At 40.6% G+C, this 26,577-nt stretch overlaps 3 protein-coding genes across 3 annotated transcripts; 2 read left to right on the top strand and 1 right to left on the bottom strand.

Annotated features, from left to right (window-relative positions):
* Positions 1–1,801: 1,801 nt before the first annotated feature.
* On the top strand, positions 1,802–7,777 carry LOC310993320 (sodium-dependent neutral amino acid transporter B(0)AT1-like; the record flags this gene model as incomplete). The annotated part of the gene is made up of 12 exons (XM_083981641.1): positions 1,802–2,000; positions 4,109–4,249; positions 4,431–4,568; positions 4,665–4,846; positions 4,958–5,068; positions 5,682–5,794; positions 5,883–6,011; positions 6,105–6,261; positions 6,354–6,558; positions 6,657–6,816; positions 7,289–7,451; positions 7,568–7,777. 12 exons carry the CDS (start codon positions 1,802–1,804, stop codon positions 7,775–7,777), a joined length of 1,908 nt encoding a protein of 635 aa, XP_083837767.1.
* A 2,451-nt stretch (positions 7,778–10,228) lies between these two features.
* LOC310993670 (sodium-dependent neutral amino acid transporter B(0)AT1-like) lies at positions 10,229–26,063 on the top strand (the record flags this gene model as incomplete). The annotated part of the gene is made up of 12 exons (XM_083982096.1): positions 10,229–10,427; positions 12,018–12,158; positions 12,795–12,932; positions 13,029–13,210; positions 13,322–13,432; positions 23,241–23,353; positions 23,435–23,563; positions 23,657–23,813; positions 24,269–24,473; positions 24,571–24,730; positions 25,550–25,712; positions 25,854–26,063. The coding sequence occupies 12 exons, from the start codon at positions 10,229–10,231 to the stop codon at positions 26,061–26,063; spliced, it is 1,908 nt and encodes a 635-aa protein (XP_083838222.1).
* LOC310993807 (uncharacterized protein) lies at positions 15,769–16,967 on the bottom strand (the record flags this gene model as incomplete). The annotated part of the gene is made up of 3 exons (XM_083982286.1): positions 16,830–16,967; positions 16,652–16,714; positions 15,769–16,536 (listed from the first exon to the last, which is right to left on the bottom strand). Exons 1-3 carry the CDS (start codon positions 16,923–16,925, stop codon positions 15,769–15,771), a joined length of 927 nt encoding a protein of 308 aa, XP_083838412.1. The 5' UTR covers positions 16,926–16,967.
* Positions 26,064–26,577: the final 514 nt, after the last annotated feature.

Raw genomic sequence — 26,577 nt, forward strand, 5'->3', positions numbered from 1 at the left:
TCTTCTCTTGTTTTACAAGATTTATGTTTTTGTGCATTGTCCCTGTTTAAAATAATATCCTATCTTTATTTTTAATTTTTAATTTTATTTTATTTTTTTTTTAATTTATCCTAATTCCTAATAACTGTTCTCCTCCACTCTTCTTTTCTGTTTCTCTCATTTACAGTACAATACATTTTTCACCATGTAATTCATTTTTATAAAAAAAATTCTTAGTTTTTCATACCAATAGCTAATCATAATAATGTTTAATGTAGTTTGTCAGGCCCATCAGAACTCCAGCTTGATGCCAGGAGCAGGACGTTAGAGCAGCATCGAACGAACACTCCTTTTATCTTGTGGTGCATGGTGGGTCTGTGGGAGCACCCTCAATTTCGTTGCAATGATAATAAAGGCTATCTATATCCATCTATCTGTCTATCTATCTATCACTGAACAAGGACACAACAACTGGACTTTGTAGCAACCACAGGAGCCGCAACCCTGCAACCACATGATTTCAACCACTGGAATCATCTCTCCTTCATGTGACTTGGAACACACCTCGTGTACTTGTATGCAGCTCATGATGGTTAATGTTTTGTTATTTCATTTTCTAGATGTGTCCAATAAACTTCCTTTGAAACTTTGCTCGTCTGTTAATGTTGTACAGGAATGATATGCCAACCTCTACGCTGTAGAACTCTTAAATCTTTAAACTTTGCTACTATTAATGAGGTAATAATGTTTATAATCATTAACTTAATTATTAATCAAGGTTCTGTATTAATATAGCGTACTTTTATGAGAGTGATTTTGGTAAATTGGCTGTCTGGTGCCCTGAGGTGTATTTAATAAAATTAAATCCTATACATTTTTTTATAGTAATTATTAATATTCTGATATTAATATTTTACTAATTTGATAGCCAATAACCCTCATGAGTGCACTGTAAATAGCGCCCTCTATGTCAGATACATAATTGGAGCCATGTGTAATGGACACCTTAAATTATAGTACTCCGACATTGTAACATTATTGTTCAACATTGTGCAAACCCTTAATTGGTGCTTCCGTGTGAGGCATCTCAATATTTTTGCTTAGTTGTGCTAGAGCAGGGGTGCTCGTTATGTCGATCGCAATGGGCCGGTAGAACGCAAAGATAGTAGACTACATGTAGATCGCGTGACATTCAATCTTTTTTTCCCCACTAGATTTGAGTCTATTATCCGTCATCCCAAATAGTCTTGTGCCGATCGGCGATCAGTGATTGAAAGGATGATCGGCAATACTTTTTTTCTTGTTGATGTTGTAAAACATGTGTTGACAACAGGCATGCTGCTCCAGCTGTGCAGAACCGCGTCCATTGTGCACTGGCTCAGACATGGCGATTAGCTCTTCACATTTTGAACAGTTTTGAGTGCAGCCAAATGCCAGGCTAAATAAAAAGAAACAGCAGACACACACACTCATTTATTTATTTGGTAAATAAAGACATTTCATTTGTTCACCCAGCAGCACTGGGTGAACAAACTCATCTTGTATGCATTCACCATGATCATGAATGTTTTTCTGATTAAATTTGCTGAGATTACATTACGTAACACAGACTGTTTATGAGCTCCTGATAGCTGCAGTAGGTGTCATAAGTCAGTTCCCCTCCCCAAGGACAGGGACAGTGACCAGAGAATCAGTAACAGCTTCAACCAGAGGAGACTGACAGTTTGCAGGAAAGCACCAAAGCAGCAACTACTTACCAACTGTAAGACTCCGCGGCTACATTTTCCAACTCTGTATCCAGTGAAATTTACAAAAAGTGGCCATGAAGCTGAAGATACCAAACCCGGGACTGGATTTGCGGATCCCCTCTCACAAGGACCTGGAGAGGATGGAGAAGGAGGAGGCTGGGGACCGGCCCAAATGGGACAACAAAGCCCAGTACCTGCTCACATGTGTGGGCTTCTGTGTGGGACTTGGCAACGTCTGGAGGTTCCCATACCTGTGTCAAAGTCATGGAGGAGGTAAGATGGCAAGGGACTGGATACTTTCTGATTAAGTTCTTTATCCATAAAATAAATCAAAACAGCTACACAAATGAAGGAACCTGTGCATCAAAACGTAAACATTCAGACATGATTCTTTACTCATATTGTACATAGAATAGTAATAAACCATGCTTTTTTTTCTTTTCTTTTTTTTCTACAGTTTATGGGTTTCTTTATTCCTTTATCCCTGCGGACACCCTCCAAATTTGTTTAGGATTATTTTTTTAATGGCTGATGTGATGAACATGTGGAAAATTAAAGCAACCTTCTTCTGCGCATAGCAACTTCATATCTTGTGGGTCCCATCATCCTTGTGACTTTGTGCTGCCATTCTGCCCTGATTGTCAAATGGTGATGACAACCATATCATATTGCTGTTCTTTAAAAAAAAAAAAAGTATATCTCTCAGCTTGGGAAATTGTCTAATCTGAAGATGATGCATGATAGTCTGAATAATATTCACCCCCATCTCCTTCTCAGATACTTCCCCCTCCTTTGAATCTTTGTTCCCCATTGGTTCAGGAAAAAAGCAGGTCTATTGCCTGTTGGGCATTTTTTAAATTTATTTTATTTAACCAGCAAATCCCAATGAGATCTGAGATCTCTTTTACAAGAGAGACCTGGCCAAGGTAGCAGCCATGTAAAATCAGTCCATACAAGATATAAAATAAACAATAAAACTCAGAGACTCACACACAGTTCATACGAGAAAAACAATGACACTCTTCCCTCACTGCATTCTTTATAATACACTTGAAGTCACTCGTAGCTAAATGATTTGGCATTGAAAGCTGCTCTCATGGCTAAATGCTTCTGACTAATGGAGACTGCATGCTCAGTAATGAAAAATGCTTTTGATAAATGTTTATCGAATTTGACACTGATTGGACTTTAACTATAAATTTGAATCAATGGTTGATACCACACTTGTACAACAAAGAAGTCCTGTTTTTTCAGCGATTAATCAGTAGTGTGTGTGAGTGTGTGTGTGTGTGTGTGTGTGTGTGTGTGTGTGTGTGTGTGTGTGTGTGTGTGTGTGTGTGTGTGTGTGTGTGTGTGTGTGTGTGTGTGTGTCTTTGTAGTTTTTATAGCATGTAACTTACTTTGACTATGGTTTTACATGCTGGGTCAAAAATGACACTAAAACAATCTTTGTACATTTGGGGGGCTGAATGTCAAATATTGGTTACAGCTATATTGCTGATATATTGAGAATATTTTGGGACAAGAATTCTTATAAAACAACATACTATTGCCCTAAATATCTTTACATCAAACATTAAACTGAATGCTTTAATATAAATCTAAATGATAAATGTTGAATCAAAAGTCAAATCTAATTCAAAATGTTAAATGTTACATCTAAATGTTAAATCAAAATGTTAAATTTAAGTGTAAATGTTAAATGGGCGTCAAGTGTAAAGCAAAACGTTTAGAAAATAAAGCCGCAAGCAGCGGCAATGATCGCTCCCCCATGCAACCGTGGGGGCCTGAGGCACCTGGGGGCTGTGAGTGTTTTCAGGGGCCAAATAGGGGTTTAAATGTTCACAGGAGTAATAATAAACAGAGCGATTTCGATAGGGTCTGCATAGGACTTTCCCGTTCAGGCCCTAAATATGCAAATAACCAAGGTCTGAACCTTTGGTAAACGTCCCTTGCACTCTTCCCAGCTCACATGTCTCCGTCCACACCACTGACCATGGATCAGTAGGTGAGACGGCTGTGAGTGAATAAAACATGGCCAGTCCACTCCCAATAGGAGAGATTGAGTGAGCGGTGATTGCTGGTGTGCTGGCTGCAGTACAAGGTGCTGTTCCACCAGTACAGTCCACACCAGTAATGGTAAGTGTCAGTGAAGTAGCTAAATTGTAAGTAATTAGTGAACTCTGGACTCCAGGAAAAGTTGTTGAATTTAAAGACAAAAAAATATTGTTTAGAGGTTTTTCTCTGATGTTAAACAAGACAACAAAAAGGTTATTGGAACACGTTTGTGAATGGCATAGCTTCACTACTGAATAAAGTCAACCACTCACCGTGGTGTTAACTCATGGTGTTAACTCATGATGTGAATGTTTTACCTCTAGGAGCATTTATGATCCCGTTTCTGATCCTACTGGTTCTGGAGGGAATCCCACTGTTGCACCTGGAATTTGCCATCGGTCAGCGTCTGAGGAAAGGCAGCGTGGGAGTGTGGAGCTCAATCAGTCCCTACCTGAAAGGAGTTGGTGGGTAAACAAAAAACAAATTAATATAAAAAATACAAAACAATTACTCAGTGTGTGGTAGAGATACTAGGATCAGCATGTTGCTGAAAGTATTTACAGCCTCACAGAGCAACTAGCACAGCTTTAGTCCTGTCATAGTGGTCTATAAAATCACTAAACTCATTGCTTCACCCTGTTGCAGGTATTGCCTCATTGCTGGTCTCATTTTTGGTGGGTATGTACTACAACACCATCATGGCCTGGATCATGTGGTATCTCTTCAATTCCTTTCAAAGCCCTCTGCCTTGGAGCCAGTGTCCTCTCAATGCCAACAGGACAGGTATTCCTCCATCTATCAAGACTGAAGTCAGACTGAGTGAAATACAAATGTTGAAGGTTTCTGACATCCAGTTCTTCACTATTTGGTTCTGTCTAGGTCTGGTAGAGGAGTGTGCTCGGAGCAGCACCGTCGACTACTTCTGGTACAGGGAGACTCTGAACACTTCAACAGCTATTGATGAGTCTGGGGGTCTGCAGTGGTGGATGGTGTTGTCCCTGCTGTCTGCCTGGTCTCTGCTCTATGTCTGCTGCATTCGGGGCATCGAGACCACTGGAAAGGTCTGCAAGTCACATCACAGCAATTCAATGTGGGGATGATCCCTGCTTTTGTGTGTTGAGTTAATTCAATATTATACCTTTTGATTATTTTGTCATTTTCTCGTTTCTCAGGCTGTGTACGTCACATCCACTCTGCCATATGTGGTCCTCACCATCTTCCTTATCAGAGGACTGACTCTGAAAGGCTCTGTAGAAGGGATCAAGTTTCTCTTCACACCAGATGTAAGCACTGTTGTAAACACCAAATGTCACTATAATTCATAATGCAGCAATGTTATTTCATTCCCTTAAATTATATATTAAAGCAAAAAAGCTAAAGTCAGAAGCAAGCTGTTAGCTTAGCTTAGCATAGGGGCTTGAGACTGGCAAAACAAGCTTTAAGTTCCCCAGCTCTCATTTGTCTATTACTTATGATAAGGTAAATGGTAAAATGTAAAAGGTAAATGTTAGGTTGTGAGTTCTGGAGCAGCTGTTAGTGAATTTTGTTATTTTAGGATGATATTTCACCTGTTTGCAGTCTGTGTGCTAAGGTAACTTTAGCTTCATTACTGTGCAGACATGAATTAGGCTACTTCAGAAATGCACAAGTTTAAATTAACTGGTTTGTTTATAACATAAACAGAGTCAACCGCTATGACCTAAAATTATAGCCTATGACGTGAAATCAGAATTGAAGATGTGCAAAAACGCTACACTTTTTTAGTCCAAAAACACTATTCTGCCCCCTCTCAACCAATAATCCCACTGATAAATCAAATATTAAAAGTAATATAATAAGTAAGCATGACTATCTCAGCTCAGTTTTACTAAGAATGCATCTTTTGATTGTTTTTAGGTGAATGAGTTAATGAATCCATCAACCTGGTTGGATGCAGGTGCTCAGGTGTTCTACTCCTTCTCTCTGGCTTTTGGAGGTCTCATCTCTTTCTCCAGTTACAACTCTATTCAGTGAGTAACAGAATCTGCTGCAGTTACACAATGAGCACTGTTTTGAACACTTGTTCACCCCTCTAACATGATTGCTATTTTCTTGTAGTAACAACTGCGAGCAGGATGCTGTTCTCATCTCTATCATCAATGGCTGCACCTCAGTTTTCTCTGCAACCGTTATCTACTCTATCATCGGCTTCAGGGCCACAGCAAAATTTGATGACTGCATGGGAGAGTAAGTTTCAATTTCTCAAAAAAAAACAGAGTCTGAGTCACTTACGTATTTGACCATACTCTTACATCTCTCTCTGTTGTTCTTTTATTGCAGCAACATCTTGAAGCTGATGAATGCCTTCAACTATCCTGAAGGAAACATCACAGAGAACAACTACAAAGAGGTTTTGGCTCATCTCAACCAGACAAATCCAAATGTCATCCAAGACTTGCAACTGCGGTTCTGTGACATGCAGACTTTCCTCAGTCAGGTCAGTAAAAATTAATAGATATTCATCAAGTTTTAGTCTCACATAGATGATTAACCAGAGGGTAAGTGATTATGTGATGTTTGTGTCTTCAGGGTGTGGAGGGAACAGGATTGGCCTTCATCGTGTTCACAGAGGCCATCACCAAGATGCCCTTTTCTCCTCTCTGGGCGGTTCTCTTCTTCATCATGCTCTTCTGCCTTGGGCTCTCAACCATGTTTGGCAGCATTGAGGGAGTGGTGGTCCCTCTGCAGGACCTAGGAGTGTTGCCACGAACATGGCCCAAAGAAGTTTTCTGTGGTAATTTTACTATTAATTAAGTAATACATTTTCATGTGGGGTTAGTTCTGATCTATAGAGATTTGAGTGTAATCACACCTTTTGTCTTTTTTTTCCAGGCCTGACTTGCTTTATTTCTTTTGCTCTGGGGCTCATATTTGCTCAGGGCTCTGGAAACTACTGGCTAGCTCTTTTTGACAACTTTGCAGGCTCCATTCCCCTTCTGATCATTGGATCCTGTGAAATGATTGCTGTTATCTACATTTATGGCATAGATAGGTATGTTTGTCCAATAAATGACCACCTGTAAAGTTTTGTGACATGATGCCACATACAACCTTAAAAGGTGAAAGCAACATCAGCAGTACGCTATCATAGTTGCTAACGAGGTAGAAAATAACAGGGTTACAGTATTTTCCTTATAATTGCTGGCTTTCTATGACGAGGACAGCAAAGTAAGAATTTCATTGTCAGGGAAACTCACCTTTCCACTGTGCAAATGACAATAATCACTTTGAACTTGAACTTGAAAAAAACAAAAAACAAAGCTACAAACAAGGCAAAAATAATAGTGTTTATGAAAACAGGAACAATTGTTACTCAGAGTGACAAAAAGAGAAACATGTCGAGTTGTGTGTCTTCAACCATCAACCTCTTGCTTTATTCGCTGTTAAATACAAGGTCAATTTTTATAGATGCTTTCGTACATGCTTAGCTGTCATAAAATTTCCCTCTTATTGCTTCCACGCAGGTTTAACGAGGACATTGAGTTTATGATTGGCCACAAGCCCAATATTTTCTGGCAGGTGACATGGAGAGTGATCAGCCCACTCATAATGATCGTCATCTTGATTTTCTACTTCATCACCCAAGTCTCAAAGACGCTCACCTATTTGGTCTGGGACCAGGAGGCGGTAAGTCTGTTGTCTGTTTCTGTTATTACTATGTATGGCTTTCTTTCATCTCAATGAATATTTTCTTTAATACACTACTGAAAAATCACAAAATTTTCTCTTGACTCTGGCTATAGGAGAAGTTCCCTACCCTTGAACATCGTCCATATCCAAGCTGGATCTATGTCATCATCTTCATCGTGGCTGGAATTCCCAGTTTATCTATCCCAGTTTTCGCCCTCTTCAAATTCATCCAAAATAAATGCTGCAAGCAGAAGGACTACAGTGACAAGACACTGGACAGTATCTCTGCCAAAATACAAATGGATAACAAAATGAAATTTTAAATCGTTTATTTTTTGATGATCCAAAACCAAATTGAGTTAAGGCCTGTTTTGTTGTTTTTTGTATATCATGTACATGCATGATACACTAATAGAAAAAAATGCCAATGAAAATTAGAAGCATTTTCTGTAAAAATTCAATTCTGGTGAAAAGGGTAAATTCATAATGTGTTTCTGGATATTGTGATATATGTTTCCTGTTGTATCTGTGTAGCTGTATGTTGCTAGACATTTTGGGAAACTGCTGCTATTTTCTTGCTCCTGTCTGTGTCCCAAATATAAAGGGATAGGTAGCTACTGACTTTAGGAGATTGGCCTAGAGAGTGAGTGGCATCAGTTCTGTTTCACTGTAATTATTTTTATTTATTTTTAAAACATTAGGCCTACTTAAGTCTATGTATGTTTCTGTTATACAAGAATTTTGTTTTTGTGTTTTTATGAAAAGGAGTGAGTCTTACTGAAACTTCTGACAAACTGAAAGCATGACTACAATCATGTCACTAATGCGTTTTAGTCACTTTGGTTTTATGAGGAGTTTTTTTTATTGTGGGGACTCTTTTCATAAAAATGATAATGTAATGTGTGAATGGAAATATTTGCCACTGGCATTTGGAACTGTGTGGCTAATCAGTAAAGATTTTACCCTACCCTAGGGCAAAACAACACAATAGGAAAAGGGCTAAATATTTGAAAATTAACCCATAAAAAGGGGAGGACAAGAGGAACAAAAGACGGGCATGGAGACTCTGGAGGTTCGCTCGTAGGCTGGGCTAACAGGCATGAGTATTTCATCAACTTCTCTTAAGATTCACTGTCTTGGACCCAGCGTCCTCTCATTCACAATGGGGCAGCTAATTGAAAACACACATTTTCATCACACAAAGTTATACACTAGTTCCATGCACCATCTTTGACCCAGTGGTATCACTTTCTTGCACTCTCTCTCTCAAGGTGTTGTTTATCGCTTAATATTGTTAGTTTATTATAAGCATATCAACGAGAAAATGTTTTATTTTGACACTTTGTAAAAAAGACTGGATTCTTGTTTGAACCTCTGACATAATGTAAACATGACAACATTCATGTCATCAGTCTTTTTCTTTTCTTTTTGTAAAGTTTTGATGTCCAGTGTACATTATGGCACTATACTCTACTTACATGTAAATAATTAGCTGATTAGTTCAGATATAGGTGCAAAATTAAGTTGTTGCTTGATTTTTTAAGAAATATGTGTTACCGTATTTAAGTAAACCATGCAGTATATTATGAGCTGTGTGGCACTTTAAATTATTTTTGCCTGCTTGCACATGCAATATCTCAAGGAAAGGATTTAAATCGAATGCAATTTTTGCATGCATTCGTTTTAAATTTCCTTGAGATAACTATGACCTGGACTAATGAGAATATTCACAGGCTTATTGCACATGCGATATTTCCTGTTGTAACTGTGATTTTGAATAAACCCTTCAAAACTAAAACACTACTGTAAGAACTTTTTTGTGGATCTGGTATAGCTTTCTCAGAGCTGTGGGACAATGCAGGATACAAGGGGGTTTAAAAACCTTCAAAAATTGGCACCGGGACATCCGGACAGTAGAACTCCAAATTTATAGCTCTCACACACCTCAACATGGTGATCGCATGCCAGCTGCAAACTATAGTCAAAGGATGTGAGACCTTCACTTTTACCTGTCCCCTGCAAAAGATGAGCAGGGGGAACTAAAATTAATACAACTGATAATAAAACAATTATCTTAAAAATGTAATAAAACTAATAATAAACCATACTGCACAATATATATATATTAAATAATAATATAAAATAGCATCAATATTATATGTAATAATTTATAATAACATATAAACAACATAATAGTAGATTGTAAATAAAAATAATAGCACAAGTCATAAATAAGGTTACACTACTGACAAAATGTACTGCCTTAAAGTTTCATCTTACATTTTTGTCCAAAAAGAGACAATATATGTAGTAATTTCATGCTTCAGATGCTTGCTTGCCACTAGATTGAATCTTGCAGTTGAAATAATAAACAAGCTTGTTTTAACTCCTTAATTTATTATGTAAATAAAGACAATTCATTTGTTCACCCAACAGCACATTGCACTATTTCCATTTTCAAAATCATGAATACCAAACTTATCTTGTATGTATTCACCATGATCATGAAGGTTTTTCTGAGATTACGTAATGCAACACAGACTGTAATGAGCTACAGATAACTGCAGTTTAGGTGCCATAGGTCACAGTAAACACCTAAGTTCCCCTTCCCAAGACACTCAGTGGGGACAGGGACCAGAGAATCAGTAACAGCTTCAACCAGAGGAGACTGACAGTTTTCAGGAAAGCACCAAAGCAACAACTACTTATCAACTGGAAGACTCCGCGGCTACATTTTCCAACTCTGTGTCCATCGAAATTTACAAAAAGCGGCCATGAAGCTGAAGATACCAAACCCGGGACTGGATTTGCGAATCCCCTCTCACAAGGACCTGGAGAGGATGGAGAAGGAGGAGGCTGGGGACCGGCCCAAATGGGACAACAAAGCCCAGTACCTGCTCACATGTGTGGGCTTCTGTGTGGGACTTGGCAACGTCTGGAGGTTCCCATACCTGTGTCAAAGTCATGGAGGAGGTAAGATGGCAAGGGATTGGATACTTTCTGATTGAGTTGTTTATCCATAAAATATTACATCAAATAATAATATAATAAGAAGAAGAAGAAGAAGAAGAAGAAGAAGAAGAAGAAGAAGAAGAAGAAGAAGAAGAAGAAGAAGAAGAAGAAGAAGAAGAAGAATACATCAAACTATGAAAGAACCTGTGTTCAGACATTATTCTTGACTTATATTGTACCTATAATAGATAATAAACCATGATTGATTTTTTTTTTTTTTAAGTTTATGGAATTCGTTATCCCTTTATCCCTACAGACACCCTCCAAATTTGTTCAAGATGATTTTTTCAATGGCTGGTGTGATGAACATGTGGAATATTAAAGCAATGTTCTTCTGCGCATATAACTACATAATCTTGCAGGACCCGGGCAATCCTTATGACTTTTGTGCTGCCATTCTGCCCTGATTGTCAAATGGTGATGACAACCATATTGCTGTTCTTTAAAAAATGTATCTCTCTCAGCTTGGAAAATGTCTTCTTCATCTGAAGATGATACCTCATTGCATATCCAGTATTAGCCTACTCTGACTAATGGAGACTACATGCTCAGTAGTAAACAATGTTTTCGATTAATGTTTATTGAATTTGACACTGATAGGACTTGAAACGTAAATTTGAATGATACCACACTTGTACAACAAAGTCCTGTTTTTTCAGAGATCAATCAGTAGCACACATTCTAAATGTCTCTCTCTCTCTTGGTTACAGTAATATTGCTAATAGTGAGTATTCTGAGACAGAAATTCTTATGAAACCACATTTTATATTCAATCATTTTAAACGTAAAACATTAATTTCAATGCTTGGATCTAATGTTAAATGTTTAATCCAATTCAAAATGTTGAATGTTACATCTAAATGTTATATCTAAATCAAAAAAGTTAAATTTAAGTGTAAATGTTAAATGGAGATTAAGTGGAAAGTAAAACATTTGCAAAATATGCAAAAAACCAAGGTCTGAACCTTTGGTAAACGTCCCTTGCACTCTCCCCAGCTCACATGTCTCCGTCCACACACCACAGACCATGAGTAGGTGAGACGGCTGTGTGCGAATAAAACATGGCCAGTCCACTCCCAATAGGAGAGATTGAGTGAGCGGTGGTTGCTGGTGTGCTGGCTGCAGGTGCTGTTCCACCAGTACCGTAGTCCACACCAGTAATGGTAAGTGAAGTAGCTAAAATGTATACTGAACTCTGGCCAGATTTACTTCATTTATTGATAGTGGTGTGGACTGTACCGGTGGAAGGGCACCAGCATGTCAGACCCAGCTCAGCTGTGATGATAATTTACATTCAGAACCACAAATGGACAGTTGTGATGGAAATACTAACAAAGTAGGAGATTTCTAATGGTGGGTTGACTCCAGGAAAAGTCGTTGAATATCAAGTTGAAAAATGGTTGTTTAAAGGTTTTTCCTCTGCTGTTAAACAAGACATAGTGTTGACCACTTTTGTGAACGACATAGCTGCTGAGTATTCACTCACTTTCACTACTGATAAAGTCAATCACTCACTGTGGTGTTGACTTATTATGAATGTTTTACCTCTAGGAGCATTTATGATCCCATTCCTGATCCTGCTGGTTCTGGAGGGAATCCCACTGTTGCACCTGGAGTTTGCCATTGGTCAGCGCCTGAGGAAAGGCAGCGTGGGAGTGTGGAGTTCAATCAGTCCCTACCTGAAAGGAGTTGGTGGGTAAACAAACAAAAAAAAACATTTAAAAAAATGAATAATGACAAATGGAAATGCAAATGCCCTAGGGAGGGTACAGTATTAAGAGACCCCGAGGAGTTTGCTTTTGATTATAAAAGAGTCTCATATTACGTAATGTGGATTAATCTACATTATTCACTCTTGTTAATGGGCCCATTTTCGATAAATATATCGTTTTGTCTTTATAGTTATTTTGATATAATTATTTAGTGGTCAACTCGCTCTGCATTTCCTAGTTTCGGTTGGGAATAACGCTGCTGGATCGCCGTTTATGGTCGGAACTACGACGGTACCTGATCGTCTTCGAACCTCCGATTTTCATTCTTGATTAATGAAAACATTCTTGGCAAATGCTTTTGCTTTCGTCCATCTTGTGCCAGTCCAAGAATTTCACCGTGTGCACGGAGGCTCATGGGAAATGTAGAGTGAAAACACTTTGCTTTCTGAAACTCCTCTTAGTCCCTTTGATGTCCAACACTTTCATCTGAGACCGTTTTCATCAAAAAAATTACTCAGTGTGTGGTAGAGACACAAGATAACATGTTGCTGAAAAGTCCTGTCATAGTGGTCTATAAAATCACTACCAAAAAACTCTTTGCTTCACCCTGTTGCAGGTATTGCCTCATTGCTGGCCTCATTTTTGGTGGGTATGTACTACAACACCATCATGGCCTGGATCATGTGGTATCTCTTCAATTCCTTTCAAAGCCCTCTGCCTTGGAGCCAGTGTCCTCTCAATGCCAACAGGACAGGTATTCCTCCATCTATCAAGACTGAAGTCAGACTGAGTGAAATACAAATGTTGTAGGTTTCTGACATCCAGTTCTTCACTATTTGGTTCTGTCCAGGTCTGGTAGAGGAGTGTGCTCGGAGCAGCACCGTCGACTACTTCTGGTACAGGGAGACTCTGAACACTTCAACAGCTATTGATGAGTCTGGGGGTCTGCAGTGGTGGATGGTGTTGTCCCTGCTGTCTGCCTGGTCTCTGCTCTATGTCTGCAGCATTCGGGGCATCGAGACCACTGGAAAGGTCTGCAAGTCACATCACAGCAATTCAATGTGGGGATGATCCCTGCTTTTGTGTCTAAGTTAATTCAATATTATACCTTTTGATTATTTTTGTTATTTTCTCGTTTCTCAGGCTGTGTACATCACATCCACTCTGCCATATGTGGTCCTCACCATCTTCCTTATCAGAGGACTGACTCTGAAAGGTTCTCTAGAGGGGATCAAGTTTCTCTACACACCAGATGTAAGCACTGTTGTAAACACTGTAGGCTCATAATGTGTTGTTTTCCTTAAATGATATGAAAAGTAAAAGGCTAAAGTCAGAAGCTGTTAGCTTAGCTTAGCATAGGGGCTTGAGACTGGCAAAAAGCTTAAGTCTCATTTGTTTAACATATGACTTATGATAAGTTAAATGTCAGGTTGTGAGAGTTGCTGTGAGTGAATTTTGTTATCGTTGTATGCTAGCTAATTTTACCTTTTTGCAGTCTGTGTGCTTCATATGGGAGCGTACCTATGTTCCCCAATTCCATGTTCCCCCATAGGGGAATATAGGACCCTCTTTTTGAAAAAGGGTCCTACTGTATGTTCCCCGTTTTCCCAAAAAGGGTCCTATGTTCCCCGGTCGCAATACATACTGGGGAACATCGGACCCTTTTTCTGAAAAAGGGTCCCTACAGATGTTACTGGTTCAAATTTGCGGGGTTTGTCCTGCACTGCAGGATCGCGTGATCGCGTGACTTTTCACCACAACTGTTTTCCTCTGGGTGGCAGCACCGTACTAAATACTGCTCAGACGTTTTGGGGACAATGCTGACAGCCTGATAGCCGCAATTAGGAGTGGCGCTGTTCATGATACAGAATACAAGAGGATGAAAGGAGAACTAGCTGCAGACAGTAAATAATATAGTAGCCTTGTTTTTCAATGACAAAATGTAACGACGGCAGCTACAGTAGACTATAGCCCACGTCTCACTCTCTTTTTTCGGTCATCTGTCTCGTCATCTCCAAAATGTGTTTTTAAAATGAGCCAACTACAGTACTGTGCAGTAGTGCCGCAGATTTCTCACTCCGCACCTTGTTTGAGAGTGCAGCTGGATGATTTCTTGTGAATGAACGGGTCTGTGTCACTTTGGGGCTGGGCGATAAAACATAGGATAAATAACTTTCCCTCGATAGAAGACGCGGCCGATACAAAGTGACACCGTCAGCCATGCAGCCGGCCTGGACTTTTTATTTTTAATTATGAAGGATCATCTGCGCAAGGCAAAGATGATAGCATCAACAAAACACGGCGTAACACACGCGGCTGTATGGGACAGGCTTTTATTTAATTCAGAACAAACCGCTTAGCAAAAATGGAAAATATAGTCTATAATAATTAATTGATCTGTTGTTTGGCCACTGTTTGAAAATAACCCGAATTATGAGCAAATAATCTGATCCAGAACAGCAGTCATAATCAGACTTCTTCTAAATAAACCTAAACATTAAATAACTGGGTCAGGTCGGACCATGGGGTTATTTTTTCTCTTGTTCTTCACAGGAGAAAATGAGGTGCGCTGCGCTCACGGACGCGTTGATGTTTTGTGATTTATCTGCTGCCTTGACTCTGCCCTTTATACATGTGCGTTCAGATTAACAATAAGACAAGCCATGGTTGAGTTTATTGAGTTTTAGCTGCTCAATCTCATTGTTTCAAAGAAAAGGGATTGATTTTTATAACGAAATGAAACGAAAACAATATTATATTGATACATTGTTGTAAAAAAAAATCCAAAAGAAACGAAAATGAACTAAAGAAAATAACTTTCACACACACACATTAAAACAGTGCGATTGGTTGAAAGCTGATAATTAGCCATGTGCTTATAAGCTGATTGGCCGAAACCAAGAACAAAGCCGCGTGAATGGCCAATCGCCATACGGCCGACATGTAAATCAGCTGTTTCGATGGGCGTTATATGAATAGAGATGTTAATGTGGTACTTTGCACATAGGCTACTTTCTGTAACTGGAAGAAAAACAGCCAGCTGGAAGAATGTGTTGCCTAAATCTTTTACTGTGTGGGAGATCTCCACCAACGTAGCCGGGGAGAAAGCAAGTGGGACCGTTCTGCTGCGGGGGGAGGGAGGGGGGCTGTCGGGGTGGAGGTGCTGAAATGGAGAGCTGTCCCCCACAAGGTGCTAAAGTGAGGGAGAGGAGTGGAGAGACTGGCCGTCCTAAGAAACGCCGGTTGATTTGAGCGATTTAAGCAAAGCAAAGCCTGGGCTTTTATTTGGTTTTATTATATGCTTGTGGTTTTTCTCTATTTTTGCCTGTTTTCACTCTGCACCTGCCCTAATGTGTGTCTCCCTTGTCTCTAGTAAATGAATATTTCCCACAATAAAATGAGTCTTTAGAACAAAGAACTGATTTTTTTCTCTAGCTTTATAGAGCTTTATAGGCTATAATAACCTTGCTTACTGCTTTTTGAATCACTTGACAAAATAAGATGCCTCGAGCAAACTTGGATATGAAAACATTTTATTGAAGAAAAAACACACACACATTGTAGCATCAAGTACTGTAGGCTACTGTAGGCTACAGTAGGGTGAGGATAGGACCCTCAGATGATCTTCTCGGAGTTCGCAAGAACTCGTTGATCTTATCTATGCAGTATTTCAAGTCCTTTCTGTCCATGCCTGGAAACTCCGTTCTCAGTGACTGCACTACAAAGTTCTTCACATTTTGTGGCAGTTCATGTTTCCCCCGGGATCCGTCCCAGTTTGTCGTTTTGGCCCAGGCTCGGTAATTGTCCTCTGAAATGACTCTCCGGAACAGTAGGCACCCAAAACGTCCCACCTGGCCGTGGCTCTGGTGACGGACTTGAGCATGGTCTTCAGGTCCGACATGCCTCAAGCTTACATCGGGGTGTTGGTGAGAGATGTTAATGCTGTCCGAGGTTGAAGATAGAACCAGCGGAGACATCAAGGCTTGCGACGAGGAAAGATCAGGAGTCGATGTGTGTCGTGCGATCGGCCTGACGGGGGTAAGGGGCGTAACCGGGATGCGAGTTCGCTGCTCGCGGAAAGCATCTCGCAGTTCTCCGATCCCAGCTCGGATCTCCTCCATGAAAGCCTGCCCTCTTCCTTCGGAGTTCCCGCTCTCTCTGAGGTTTTGATTTTCCTGCCTCAGGGTTGCCAGTTCATCCTCCATCCGGGTAATTTTTGCGAGCAGGGTCTCTTTTTCTGCCAGAAGCTTGCCTTTTTCCTCTTTCTCGCGCTGCAGCTGCTGCGTTCTGTGGTCCAGGAGCATATTCAGAGCAACATCACCAGGAACACGAGGAGCCACCAAACGAGAAACCTCTGCCTGTGGTTTGAAAAACAAACAAGTAATGAGTCATGGTTTACGGTATAATAAACAAGGGAGATAGAGTAGTATACAGTACACGGTATAAAGTGTAGTCTAGGCCTATGACACTTACCGCTTTTTTTTGGATGAGACGCTTTGCTGGCGGGGCAGACGATTGTGCGGTTTTTGCTGCAACCTGTAACAAGGAAAAATAGCAAAGAAATTAGAGACTGAAAATTAAAAACGTTGATCTCTTCCATTAGGTTGACAAATGTTTGATTCTCGCTTGTAAATGTAATGGGAAAAAATACCTTTTTGCGCCCCCGTGCAGCAGGTGGTGAGTTCTCATCTCGGGGAAAGAGAGCCTTGCTGACCTTGGATGCTCCGTAGAAACGTGCGCTCTTCATCTTGAAGCAGTTGAATTCGGTCAGCTAAAGTAATCAGTAGGTCGAGTCGAGTCGAGTAATCAGCAGGGGGCCATATAGCCCATATGGTACAGAACTGAGGACGTGATTGAACAAGGCAGCAGAGTTACAGTAGGGTAGCCACGCCCATTAGGCGAATGTGAGACCCACAGTAAAAGAAAAAAAATCATTTTAGACCAGACACGCCCCTTGGGAGAGGCATCCTAATCAACGCCCACTCAGCAAGAATAAATTGTTGTAGCCTACATGGACTACATTTGGTTAGTCTTCATTGAGTTGGACTTCGATTTACTCAGAGATGGCTATGATCGACGCGAAAACGAGTGAACTCATCAAGACTCTGCGGAGGAAAGGCTGGACTGCACGAGCCATCGCTGCACATCTCAAGTCGGCCGGAGTCTCAGCCTCCCTGCGCACAATTCAGCATCATTTCCTGCATGCAACTGTGGAGAAAAGAGTCTGTAAACCACGTAAACTGACAAGGTATTGCCAATATAGTTTTTTCATTATTATTATTATTATTATTATTATTATTATTATTATTATTATTATTGTTGTTGTTGTTATTACCCTAACAATGTCTCTCTATCAGTCAGGTGGTGGAAAGACTAGATGCCATCCTGAAAGCAAACGACGAGTTACCTGCAAGAAAATTGAAAGAGATTCTTTTGCGTGACCACAACATAAACATCAGTTTATGGTCGGTGCGGAAGGTGTTGCATCAGCTTGGCTGGAACTATGGGAAGTCAAGGTAAAACATTAGGCTCTTTTGCATCTTGCATTGAAATTTGAAATTATGTTACATTTATTAGTAATGAACTGCTCGCTTAAGCCTAATTTCTACATATTCTGCAGATTTGTTCCTATGACGAGGGACAAAAACAAAGAAGCACGTCTACTCCAGGCTGAGAAATGGAAAGCTGCTGGGGAGAAATTCGACGATGTCCTCTTCACCGACGAGTCGACTGTGGCCCTTGAGCGTTTTGCCTTGAAGTGCTGGAGGAGGAGCAACTTTGCAGGGACGCCAAAGCCTAAAGCTAAACACCCCCTCAAGCTTCATGTCTGGGGTGGAATTTCACGCTGTGGCCCTTGCCCGCTTCTCATTTTCGACGGTGAGTGGGGAAAAAACGTAGTTTGAATATATATAGACCTACCTAACAATTTAGTCTGAAACAGAGTTAAAATAAAAAAAATAAAAAAATGAAGAATAAAAAATGTTGAAATTAAGCCCGTTATGTCACCCACAGGCATTATGGACCGACACTTTTACCAAGAGGAAATCATCCGAAAAGTTGCTGGTCCATACCTCAGAGAGCAGTATCCGATGCGCACACATCGATTCTTCCAAGGTATCATCTTAACACTTTTTTAAAACCATCCTTAACATTCTTAGGCTACAATAAAGGCAATGTAATGATGATTTAGTTGGTGAAATCTAATGTTTTCTTTATTTTCCCTCCACCAGACAATGATCCCAAACACACTGCAATCAGTGTCAGAGCCTGTATGAAGACAGAGGGAATCAACTGGGTGCCAACACCAGCAGAGTAAGTTAGTCATAAATTTGGCGTGATTACCTGCATTAATAATGATGCATTTATAATTGGGATAAATTAATAGCAGGAAATAAGTGCTAATCTATCATATTCTTCTGTTTAGGTCACCAGATCTAAACCCGATAGAGCTGGTCTGGGCTTCGATGAAGCACTACATCCGCTCTGAGGCGAAACCAACTAACAGGGAGGAGTTGGAAGCAGCGATCCAGACATTTTGGATGGAGAAGCTGACCATCAGCGTCTGTAATAAGTACATCGATCATCTGGACAGTGTCATTGAGAAAGTTATAGAACTGAAGGGAGGAGCGACTGGCATGTGACCGTAATCGATATCCTGTCCTGGGGATGCTGTTTGTGTGCCTGCTGGTGACTGTAGCCTAATATAAAGCTGCTGTATATTTTAAATAAAGCTAGAGTGCAGTCACTGAGAACGGAGTTTCCAGGCATGGACAGAAAGGACTTGAAAGACTGCATAGATAAGATCAACGAGTTCTTGCGAACTCCGAGAAGATCATCTGAGGGTCCTATCCTCACCCTACTGTAGCCTACAGTAGCCTACAGTAGCCTACAGTACTTGATGCTACAATGTGTGTGTGTGTTTTTTCTTCTTCAATAAAATGTTTTCATATCCAAGTTTGCTCGAGGCATCTTATTTTGTCAAGTGATTCAAAAAGCAGTAAGCAAGGTTATTATAGCCTATAAAGCTCTATAAAGCTAGAGAAAAAAATCAGTTCTTTGTTCTAAAGACTCATTTTATTGTGGGAAATATTCATTTACTAGAGACAAGGGAGACACACATTAGGGCAGGTGCAGAGTGAAAACAGGCAAAAATAGAGAAAAACCACAAGCATATAATAAAACCAAATAAAAGCCCAGGCTTTGCTTTGCTTAAATCGCTCAAATCAACCGGCGTCTCCACTCCTCTCCCTCACTTTAGCACCTTGTGGGGGACAGCTCTCCATTTCAGCACCTCCACCCCGACAGCCCCCCTCCCTCCCCCCGCAGCAGAACGGTCCCACTTGCTTTCTCCCCGGCTACGTTGGTGGAGATCTCCCACACAGTAAAAGATTTAGGCAACACATTCTTCCAGCTGGCTGTTTTTCTTCCAGTTACAGAAAGTAGCCTATGTGCAAAGTACCACATTAACATCTCTATTCATATAACGCCCATCGAAACAGCTGATTTACATGTCGGCCGTATGGCGATTGGCCATTCACGCGGCTTTGTTCTTGGTTTCGGCCAATCAGCTTATAAGCACATGGCTAATTATCAGCTTTCAACCAATCGCACTGTTTTAATGTGTGTGTGTGAAAGTTATTTTCTTTAGTTCATTTTCGTTTCTTTTGGATTTTTTTTTACAACAATGTATCAATATAATATTGTTTTCGTTTCATTTCGTTATAAAAATCAATCCCTTTTCTTTGAAACAATGAGATTGAGCAGCTAAAACTCAATAAACTCAACCATGGCTTGTCTTATTGTTAATCTGAACGCACATGTATAAAGGGCAGAGTCAAGGCAGCAGATAAATCACAAAACATCAACGCGTCCGTGAGCGCAGCGCACCTCATTTTCTCCTGTGAAGAACAAGAGAAAAAATAACCCCATGGTCCGACCTGACCCAGTTATTTAATGTTTAGGTTTATTTAGAAGAAGTCTGATTATGACTGCTGTTCTGGATCCGATTATTTGCTCATAATTCGGGTTATTTTCAAACAGTGGCCAAACAACAGATCAATTAATTATTATAGACTATATTTTCCATTTTTGCTAAGCGGTTTGTTCTGAATTAAATAAAAGCCTGTCCCATACAGCCGCGTGTGTTACGCCGTGTTTTGTTGATGCTATCATCTTTGCCTTGCGCAGATGATCCTTCATAATTTGTGATACATAATCATCAAGTCATAAAGCAAGACAGGCTTTATCATATTACAATAGTTTCTGTGATTTAGGCAGGGTATACAGTAGTTAGTTCTAGTTTAATAGCCAAGAGTTTAAGCTGTGGATTACTGCACAGATCACTGAGTCATCCGCCTGTCGTCCTCCGTTCTCACAGATGCCACCTGGCGGTTGTTTTGGCACATTGAGGCTTTTCATTAAAACCTCTTGTCTCGCCAAAGAAAAAAAATGCATGAGTCTTGTGCCGTCTCGCGTGGACCACGCGTGAAGTCCACAAATTTGAACCAGTAACATCTGTATATGTTCCCCAGTCTCTCCACTCCCCGCTGTTGCCGGTCGATGGACTCTCTCTATCTGGACTCTCTCTATCTATCTGGCCTGTCTAACCTCTACCTAGTCTTTTTACTAAACTTAACCAACTCCTTTCTTCATTGCCTAAACCCAAACAATGGGACAATTCCACTTCTCACTCAAAGTCACAACTCAACTTCTCACTCAAAAATAGGCAAAGATATGCCAAGTCACTCACAACTCCGCTTCCAGTTATGGGTACAAAAATTGGATGTTCCCCGGGTCCTTTTGGGGAAAAGTGGGGAACATAGGACCCTTTTTGTAAAATAAGGTTCTATGTTCCCCGGTCCGGACACAGCGGGGAAAATAGGACCCTTTTGGGGAAAAGCGGTGAACATATAGGACCTTTTTTAAAAAAAAAAAATAGGGTTCTATGTTCCCCGGTCCCATACAAAGTGGGGAACATGGGACCCGGGGAACATAGGGATGACCCCGCTTCATATTTAGGCTACTGTGCAGACATGAATTACTTCTGAAATGCACAAGTTTGCTGAAAATTAAATGAGTTAAAGCAGAAGTAAGTGATATATTTGTGTTAATATAAGTCTTAAAGCAGATATCAGTGGAATGTTTTTGTTAATATAAGTCCTAAATAGTCCTATTTTCCGTCAGCAATCACTTACATGAAGTATTTCAGCCTAAACACGAGTCTCTCCGTCACTCTGCTCTGCTGTAACCCGAGGAGAAAATTTTCCTTGTGGGATACAAGTGTTATCCAATGAGGAGAGAGAACGGCATGAAGGGCTGTGTGTGCAGCCAAGGGATGCGCGTGAATGTGGTGACGTAGCACGAGGACCAATTGATGCCTGACAAGGGCGGGGGCTGCTAACTCATGGTGCGTTCAAAGAAACTCGTACTTTGTGTTTTTCCTTCCTGTGAAGTCATACCAGTTCGATCTGGTACGAGTTCACGGGTCGGAAGTTACGAGTGGCCGTTATAGGGAACTTTCACAGACAACAGGATGGTAAAAACACGAGCTACGGGTTACCTGGAACGCTACCAAGTCGTAGTTGTGACTTGAAGCTGTAACTTACGGTTTCAAAAGCCTGCCTTGAACGCAGCATTAGCCGAAACGGCCGTGAAGCTGATATCTGCTTTAAATAGTTATATCTTCCGACAGCAATCACTTACATAGAGTGTTTGGACCGAAACACGGGTCTGTCAGTCACTCTGCTCTGCGCCGAGCCTAGGAGAAAACATTTCTCGTATCCTACAACCTTTATCCAATGAGGAGAGAGAACGGCATGCAGGGCTGTGTGTGCAGCCAAGGGACACCGTGTGTTGTGGAGTGTGACCTCTGTTGCTGATTTTAGCCTAACTGACCACTGCAGGGCTTCGGTCAGAAAGCACACGAGACATCAATGGAGTCTATGATGTTTACTGTAGAACTGTGCAGCAATTCGTTTGGTACAATGCAATGCAGTTTCTGTAAATATACAAAGAAATAAAAGACTGAATTACCACAGTGTACTGCTTTAAATATATGCAATTGAATACAGTAGGCTTAACAGCCACTTCACAGTACATAAACACATATCTCAGTGTCAAGCACTAATATTCATCAATGTGGCTTTAACTATTAATTATGTAGCATACACATGTAAACCGAAAACAAATATGAAGGCTAGCAGCCATACAAACTCATTCAAACTTGGTTAGCTTATAGATGCTAACTCGCGATCATGCTAACGGGTGAAAACGGCCCTTTTAACGAGCGTAAATAAACACCAGGAGCTACACATCACTATCAGAAAGGGTAAGTAACATATCCACATTCATTTCACATCATTATGACCATAACTTACATCGTCAGTGACTGCTGTACCACTGTAAACATGTCAATCGGCGAACGTGAGGCCGGAAGAGGAACTGCATAAACTGTCTTCAAAATAAAACGCCCACTTTCAAAATAAAAGCATGAATACGAAACCAGTTAACTTGAAGAATTCTTAACACCGTGAATGCGGTGACGTAGGGACGAGGACTGTAATGGTGCGTTCAAGGCAGCCCGTAACTCGTGTTTTTCCGACCTGTGAAGTTGTACCAGTTCGATCTGGTACGAGTTCACGGGTCAGAAGTTACGAGTGGCCGTTATAGAGACTTTCACCAGTAAAACAGGTCGGAAAAACACGATTGGGTTGCCTGGAACGCTACAAAGTCGTAAGTTGTGACTTGAAGCTGTAATTTACGGTTTCAAAAGCCTGCCTGGAACGCAGCATTAGCCAAAATGACCGGATCGCTTACTTCTGCTTTAAATATATGACGTGAAATCTGAATTGAAGATTTATTGAGGCCGGGGATGGTTGTAACACTTTTTGTCTCAGCTGCTATAGCTTGCAGAGCCCGGCCCGGCTGGGCCCTCTTCACCTTGCCACAGTTGTATATGTATGAATTGAAACCTTCAGCAGGAGGTCAGAAGCAGCTAATAATTGTAATTTGCAGCATTTAATTCCAGGAAAGATGGTTGACACTTAGTTTTGATTGTTTTTAGGTGAATGAGTTAATGAATCCATCAACCTGGTTGGATGCAGGTGCTCAGGTGTTCTACTCCTTCTCTCTGGCTTTTGGAGGTCTCATCTCTTTCTCCAGTTACAACTCTATTCAGTGAGTGACATATTCTGCTGCAGTTACACAATGAGCACTGTTTTGAACACTTGTTCTCACATGATTGCTATTTTCTTGTAGTAACAACTGCGAGCAGGATGCTGTTCTCATCTCTATCATCAATGGCTGCACCTCAGTTTTCTCTGCAACCGTTATCTACTCTATCATCGGCTTCAGGGCCACAGCAAAATTTGATGACTGCATGGGAGAGTGAGTTTCAATTTCTCAAAAAAAAACAGAGTCTGAGTCACTTACGTATTTGACCATACTCTTACATCTCTCTCTGTTGTTCTTTTATTGCAGCAACATCTTGAAGCTGATGAATGCCTTCAACTATCCTGAAGGAAACATCACAGAGAACAACTACAAAGAGGTTCTGGCTCATCTCAACCAGACAAATCCAAATGTCATCCAAGACTTGCAACTGCAGTTCTGTGACATGCAGACTTTCCTCAGTCAGGTCAGTAAAAATCAATAGATATTCATCAGTTCAAGTTTTAGTCTCACATAGATGATTAACCAGAGGGTAAGTGATTGGTAGTATATGTTAGGGCTGACCCGATTATCATATTTTCATAATTGAAGCTTTGCGGACATGAAATCGATTTTAATCGAAGCTTCGACGGCCGGGGGGATGCGCGTCTGACCGGGGGTGGGGGGGCGATCGTAGCGGAAATGATGTAAGTAATGGCAAACAAACACTGCATGTCTCCAAAATCAGGCAGGTTTCCAGGATGCCAAGTCGCCTACTCATTTTAATGTAACAATTTCCGATGAGAACCGGTGTCAAAAAGGAAAAAAGGAAGAGAAAAAAAACAATAGATCACAGACTTTATGATCGATTACCATGGCAACGAACGAAGCTTCGATTTTTTTTTGGGTCAGCCCTAGTATATGTGATGTTTGTGTCTTCAGGGTGTGGAGGGAACAGGATTGGCCTTCATCGTGTTCACAGAGGCCATCACCAAGATGCCCTTTTCTCCTCTCTGGGCGGTTCTCTTCTTCATCATGCTCTTCTGCCTTGGCCTCTCAACCATGTTTGGCAACATTGAGGGAGTGGTGGTCCCTCTGCAGGACCTAAGAGTGTTGCCACGAACATGGCCCAAAGAAGTTTTCTGTGGTAATTTTACTATTAATTAAGTAATACAGTTCCACTTGAGGTTAGTTCTGATCTATAGAGATTTGAGTGTAATCACAATTTTTGTCTTTTTTTTCAGGCCTGACTTGCTTAATTTCTTGTGCTTTGGGGCTCATATTTGCTCAGCGCTCTGGAAACTACTGGCTAGCTCTTTTTGACAACTTTGCAGGCTCCATTCCCCTTCTGGTCATTGGATTCTGTGAAATGATTGCTGTTATCTACGTTTATGGCATAGATAGGTAAGTTTGTCCAATAAATGACCACCTGTAAAGTTTTGTGACATGACACACACAACCTGAAAAGGTGAAAACAACATCAGAAACATGCTATCATAGTTGGTAACAAGGTAGAAAATAACTAGCCTCGTAAACCAGCCTCTCGCGGAAATGCATTTCATTTCATTTCTCGGGAGAGTCTGGCCTCATCCCCCCTCTAAGCGTTTGGGGTGGGCGGGAGCTGGGCGGGAGTAGTAGCAAAGACGGTTTAATATCTTTGGTAGTAGCGTTGACAGACAACCCCATTCAGCCAATCAGCAAGTTGGTGTAGTGACGGGGCTTTGCACCAGTCGGTCCCTGATTGGCCAACGTGCTGTGTCAATCACAGCGGGCGACGCTGATTGGCTCGGCCTTCTGAGGGTTTCAGTCCAAACGCTTAGAATGGGGATGAGGCCAGACTCTCCCTCGGAATTAAATGAAATGCACTTCCACGAGAGGCTGGTTTACGAGGCTAGAAAATAACAGGGTTCTGTGTTCCGACTGTTACCTTGGAACAGAGAAAATGTGTCACATCCATCATATGGAAGATAAAGATGTACAGATTATTTTTGTAATGTAGCAAAAGTGTGTTGAGTGTGTTCATAAAAAAAACAAAGCTACAAACAAGGTTACAATAATAGTGTTGATGAAAGCAGGAAAATTGTTACTCAGTGAGAGCAAAATGTCGAGTTGTGTGTCATCAACCTCTTGCTTTATTTGCTGTTAAATACAAGGTCATCTTTTATAGATGCTTTGGTACATGCTTAGCTGACAGAAAATCTCCCTCTTGTTGCTTCCACGCAGGTTTAACAAGGACATTGAGTTTATGATTGGCCACAAGCCCAATATTTTCTGGCAGGTGACATGGAGAGTGATCAGCCCACTCATAATGATCGTCATCTTGATTTTTTACTTCATCACCCAAGTCTCAAAGACGCTCACCTATTTGGTCTGGGACCTGGAGGCGGTAAGTCTGTCGTTCGTTTCTATTATTATCATGTATCGGTTTATTTAATCTTAATGAATATTTTCTTTATACATTAATTAATTAGCTAATTATTAATACACTACTGAAAATCACAACATTTTCTCTTGACTCTGGCTACAGGAGGACTTCCCTACCCTTGAACCACGTCCATATCCCAACTGGATCTACGTCATCATCTTCATCCTGGCTGGAATTCCCAGTTTATCTATCCCAGTTTTCGCCCTCTTCAAATTCATCCAGAGGATATGCTGCAAGCAGAAGGACTACAGTGACAACACACTGGACAGTATCTCTGCCAAAATACAAATGGATGACAAAATGAAATTTTAAATTGTTTATTTTGATTATCCAAAACCAAATTGAGTTAAGGCCTGTTTTGTTGTCTTTTGTAGGCTATATCATGTATTATAGAAAAAATGCCAATAAAAATCAGAAGCATTTTCTATAAAAAATAAATAAATTTAGGTGAAAAGGGTCATTTAATAATGTGTTTCTGGCTATTGTGACATATGTTTCCTGTTGTATCTGTGTAGCTGTATGTTGCTAGACATTTTGGGAAACTGCTGCTATTTTCTTGCTCCTGTCTGTGCACCAAATATAAAGGGATAGGTAGCTATGATTCTATGAGCTTGGCCAAGAGAGTGGCATCAGTTCTGTTTCACTGTGTGATAAAACTAATACTGTAAGTCCATCGCTTAAAATTGTAAAATTACTCTATGCATTTTTCCATTATAATTTTTTTTTTTTTGTGAAAAGGAGAGGAGTCTTATTGAAACTTCTGACAAACTTAAAAGCATGTCTACAATCATGTCACATTCATGTGCTTTTTAGTCCCCTTGGTTTA

Source organism: Trachurus trachurus (genome assembly GCF_905171665.1).
Source record: "Trachurus trachurus genome assembly, chromosome: 11".
NCBI lineage: Eukaryota > Metazoa > Chordata > Actinopteri > Carangiformes > Carangidae > Trachurus > Trachurus trachurus.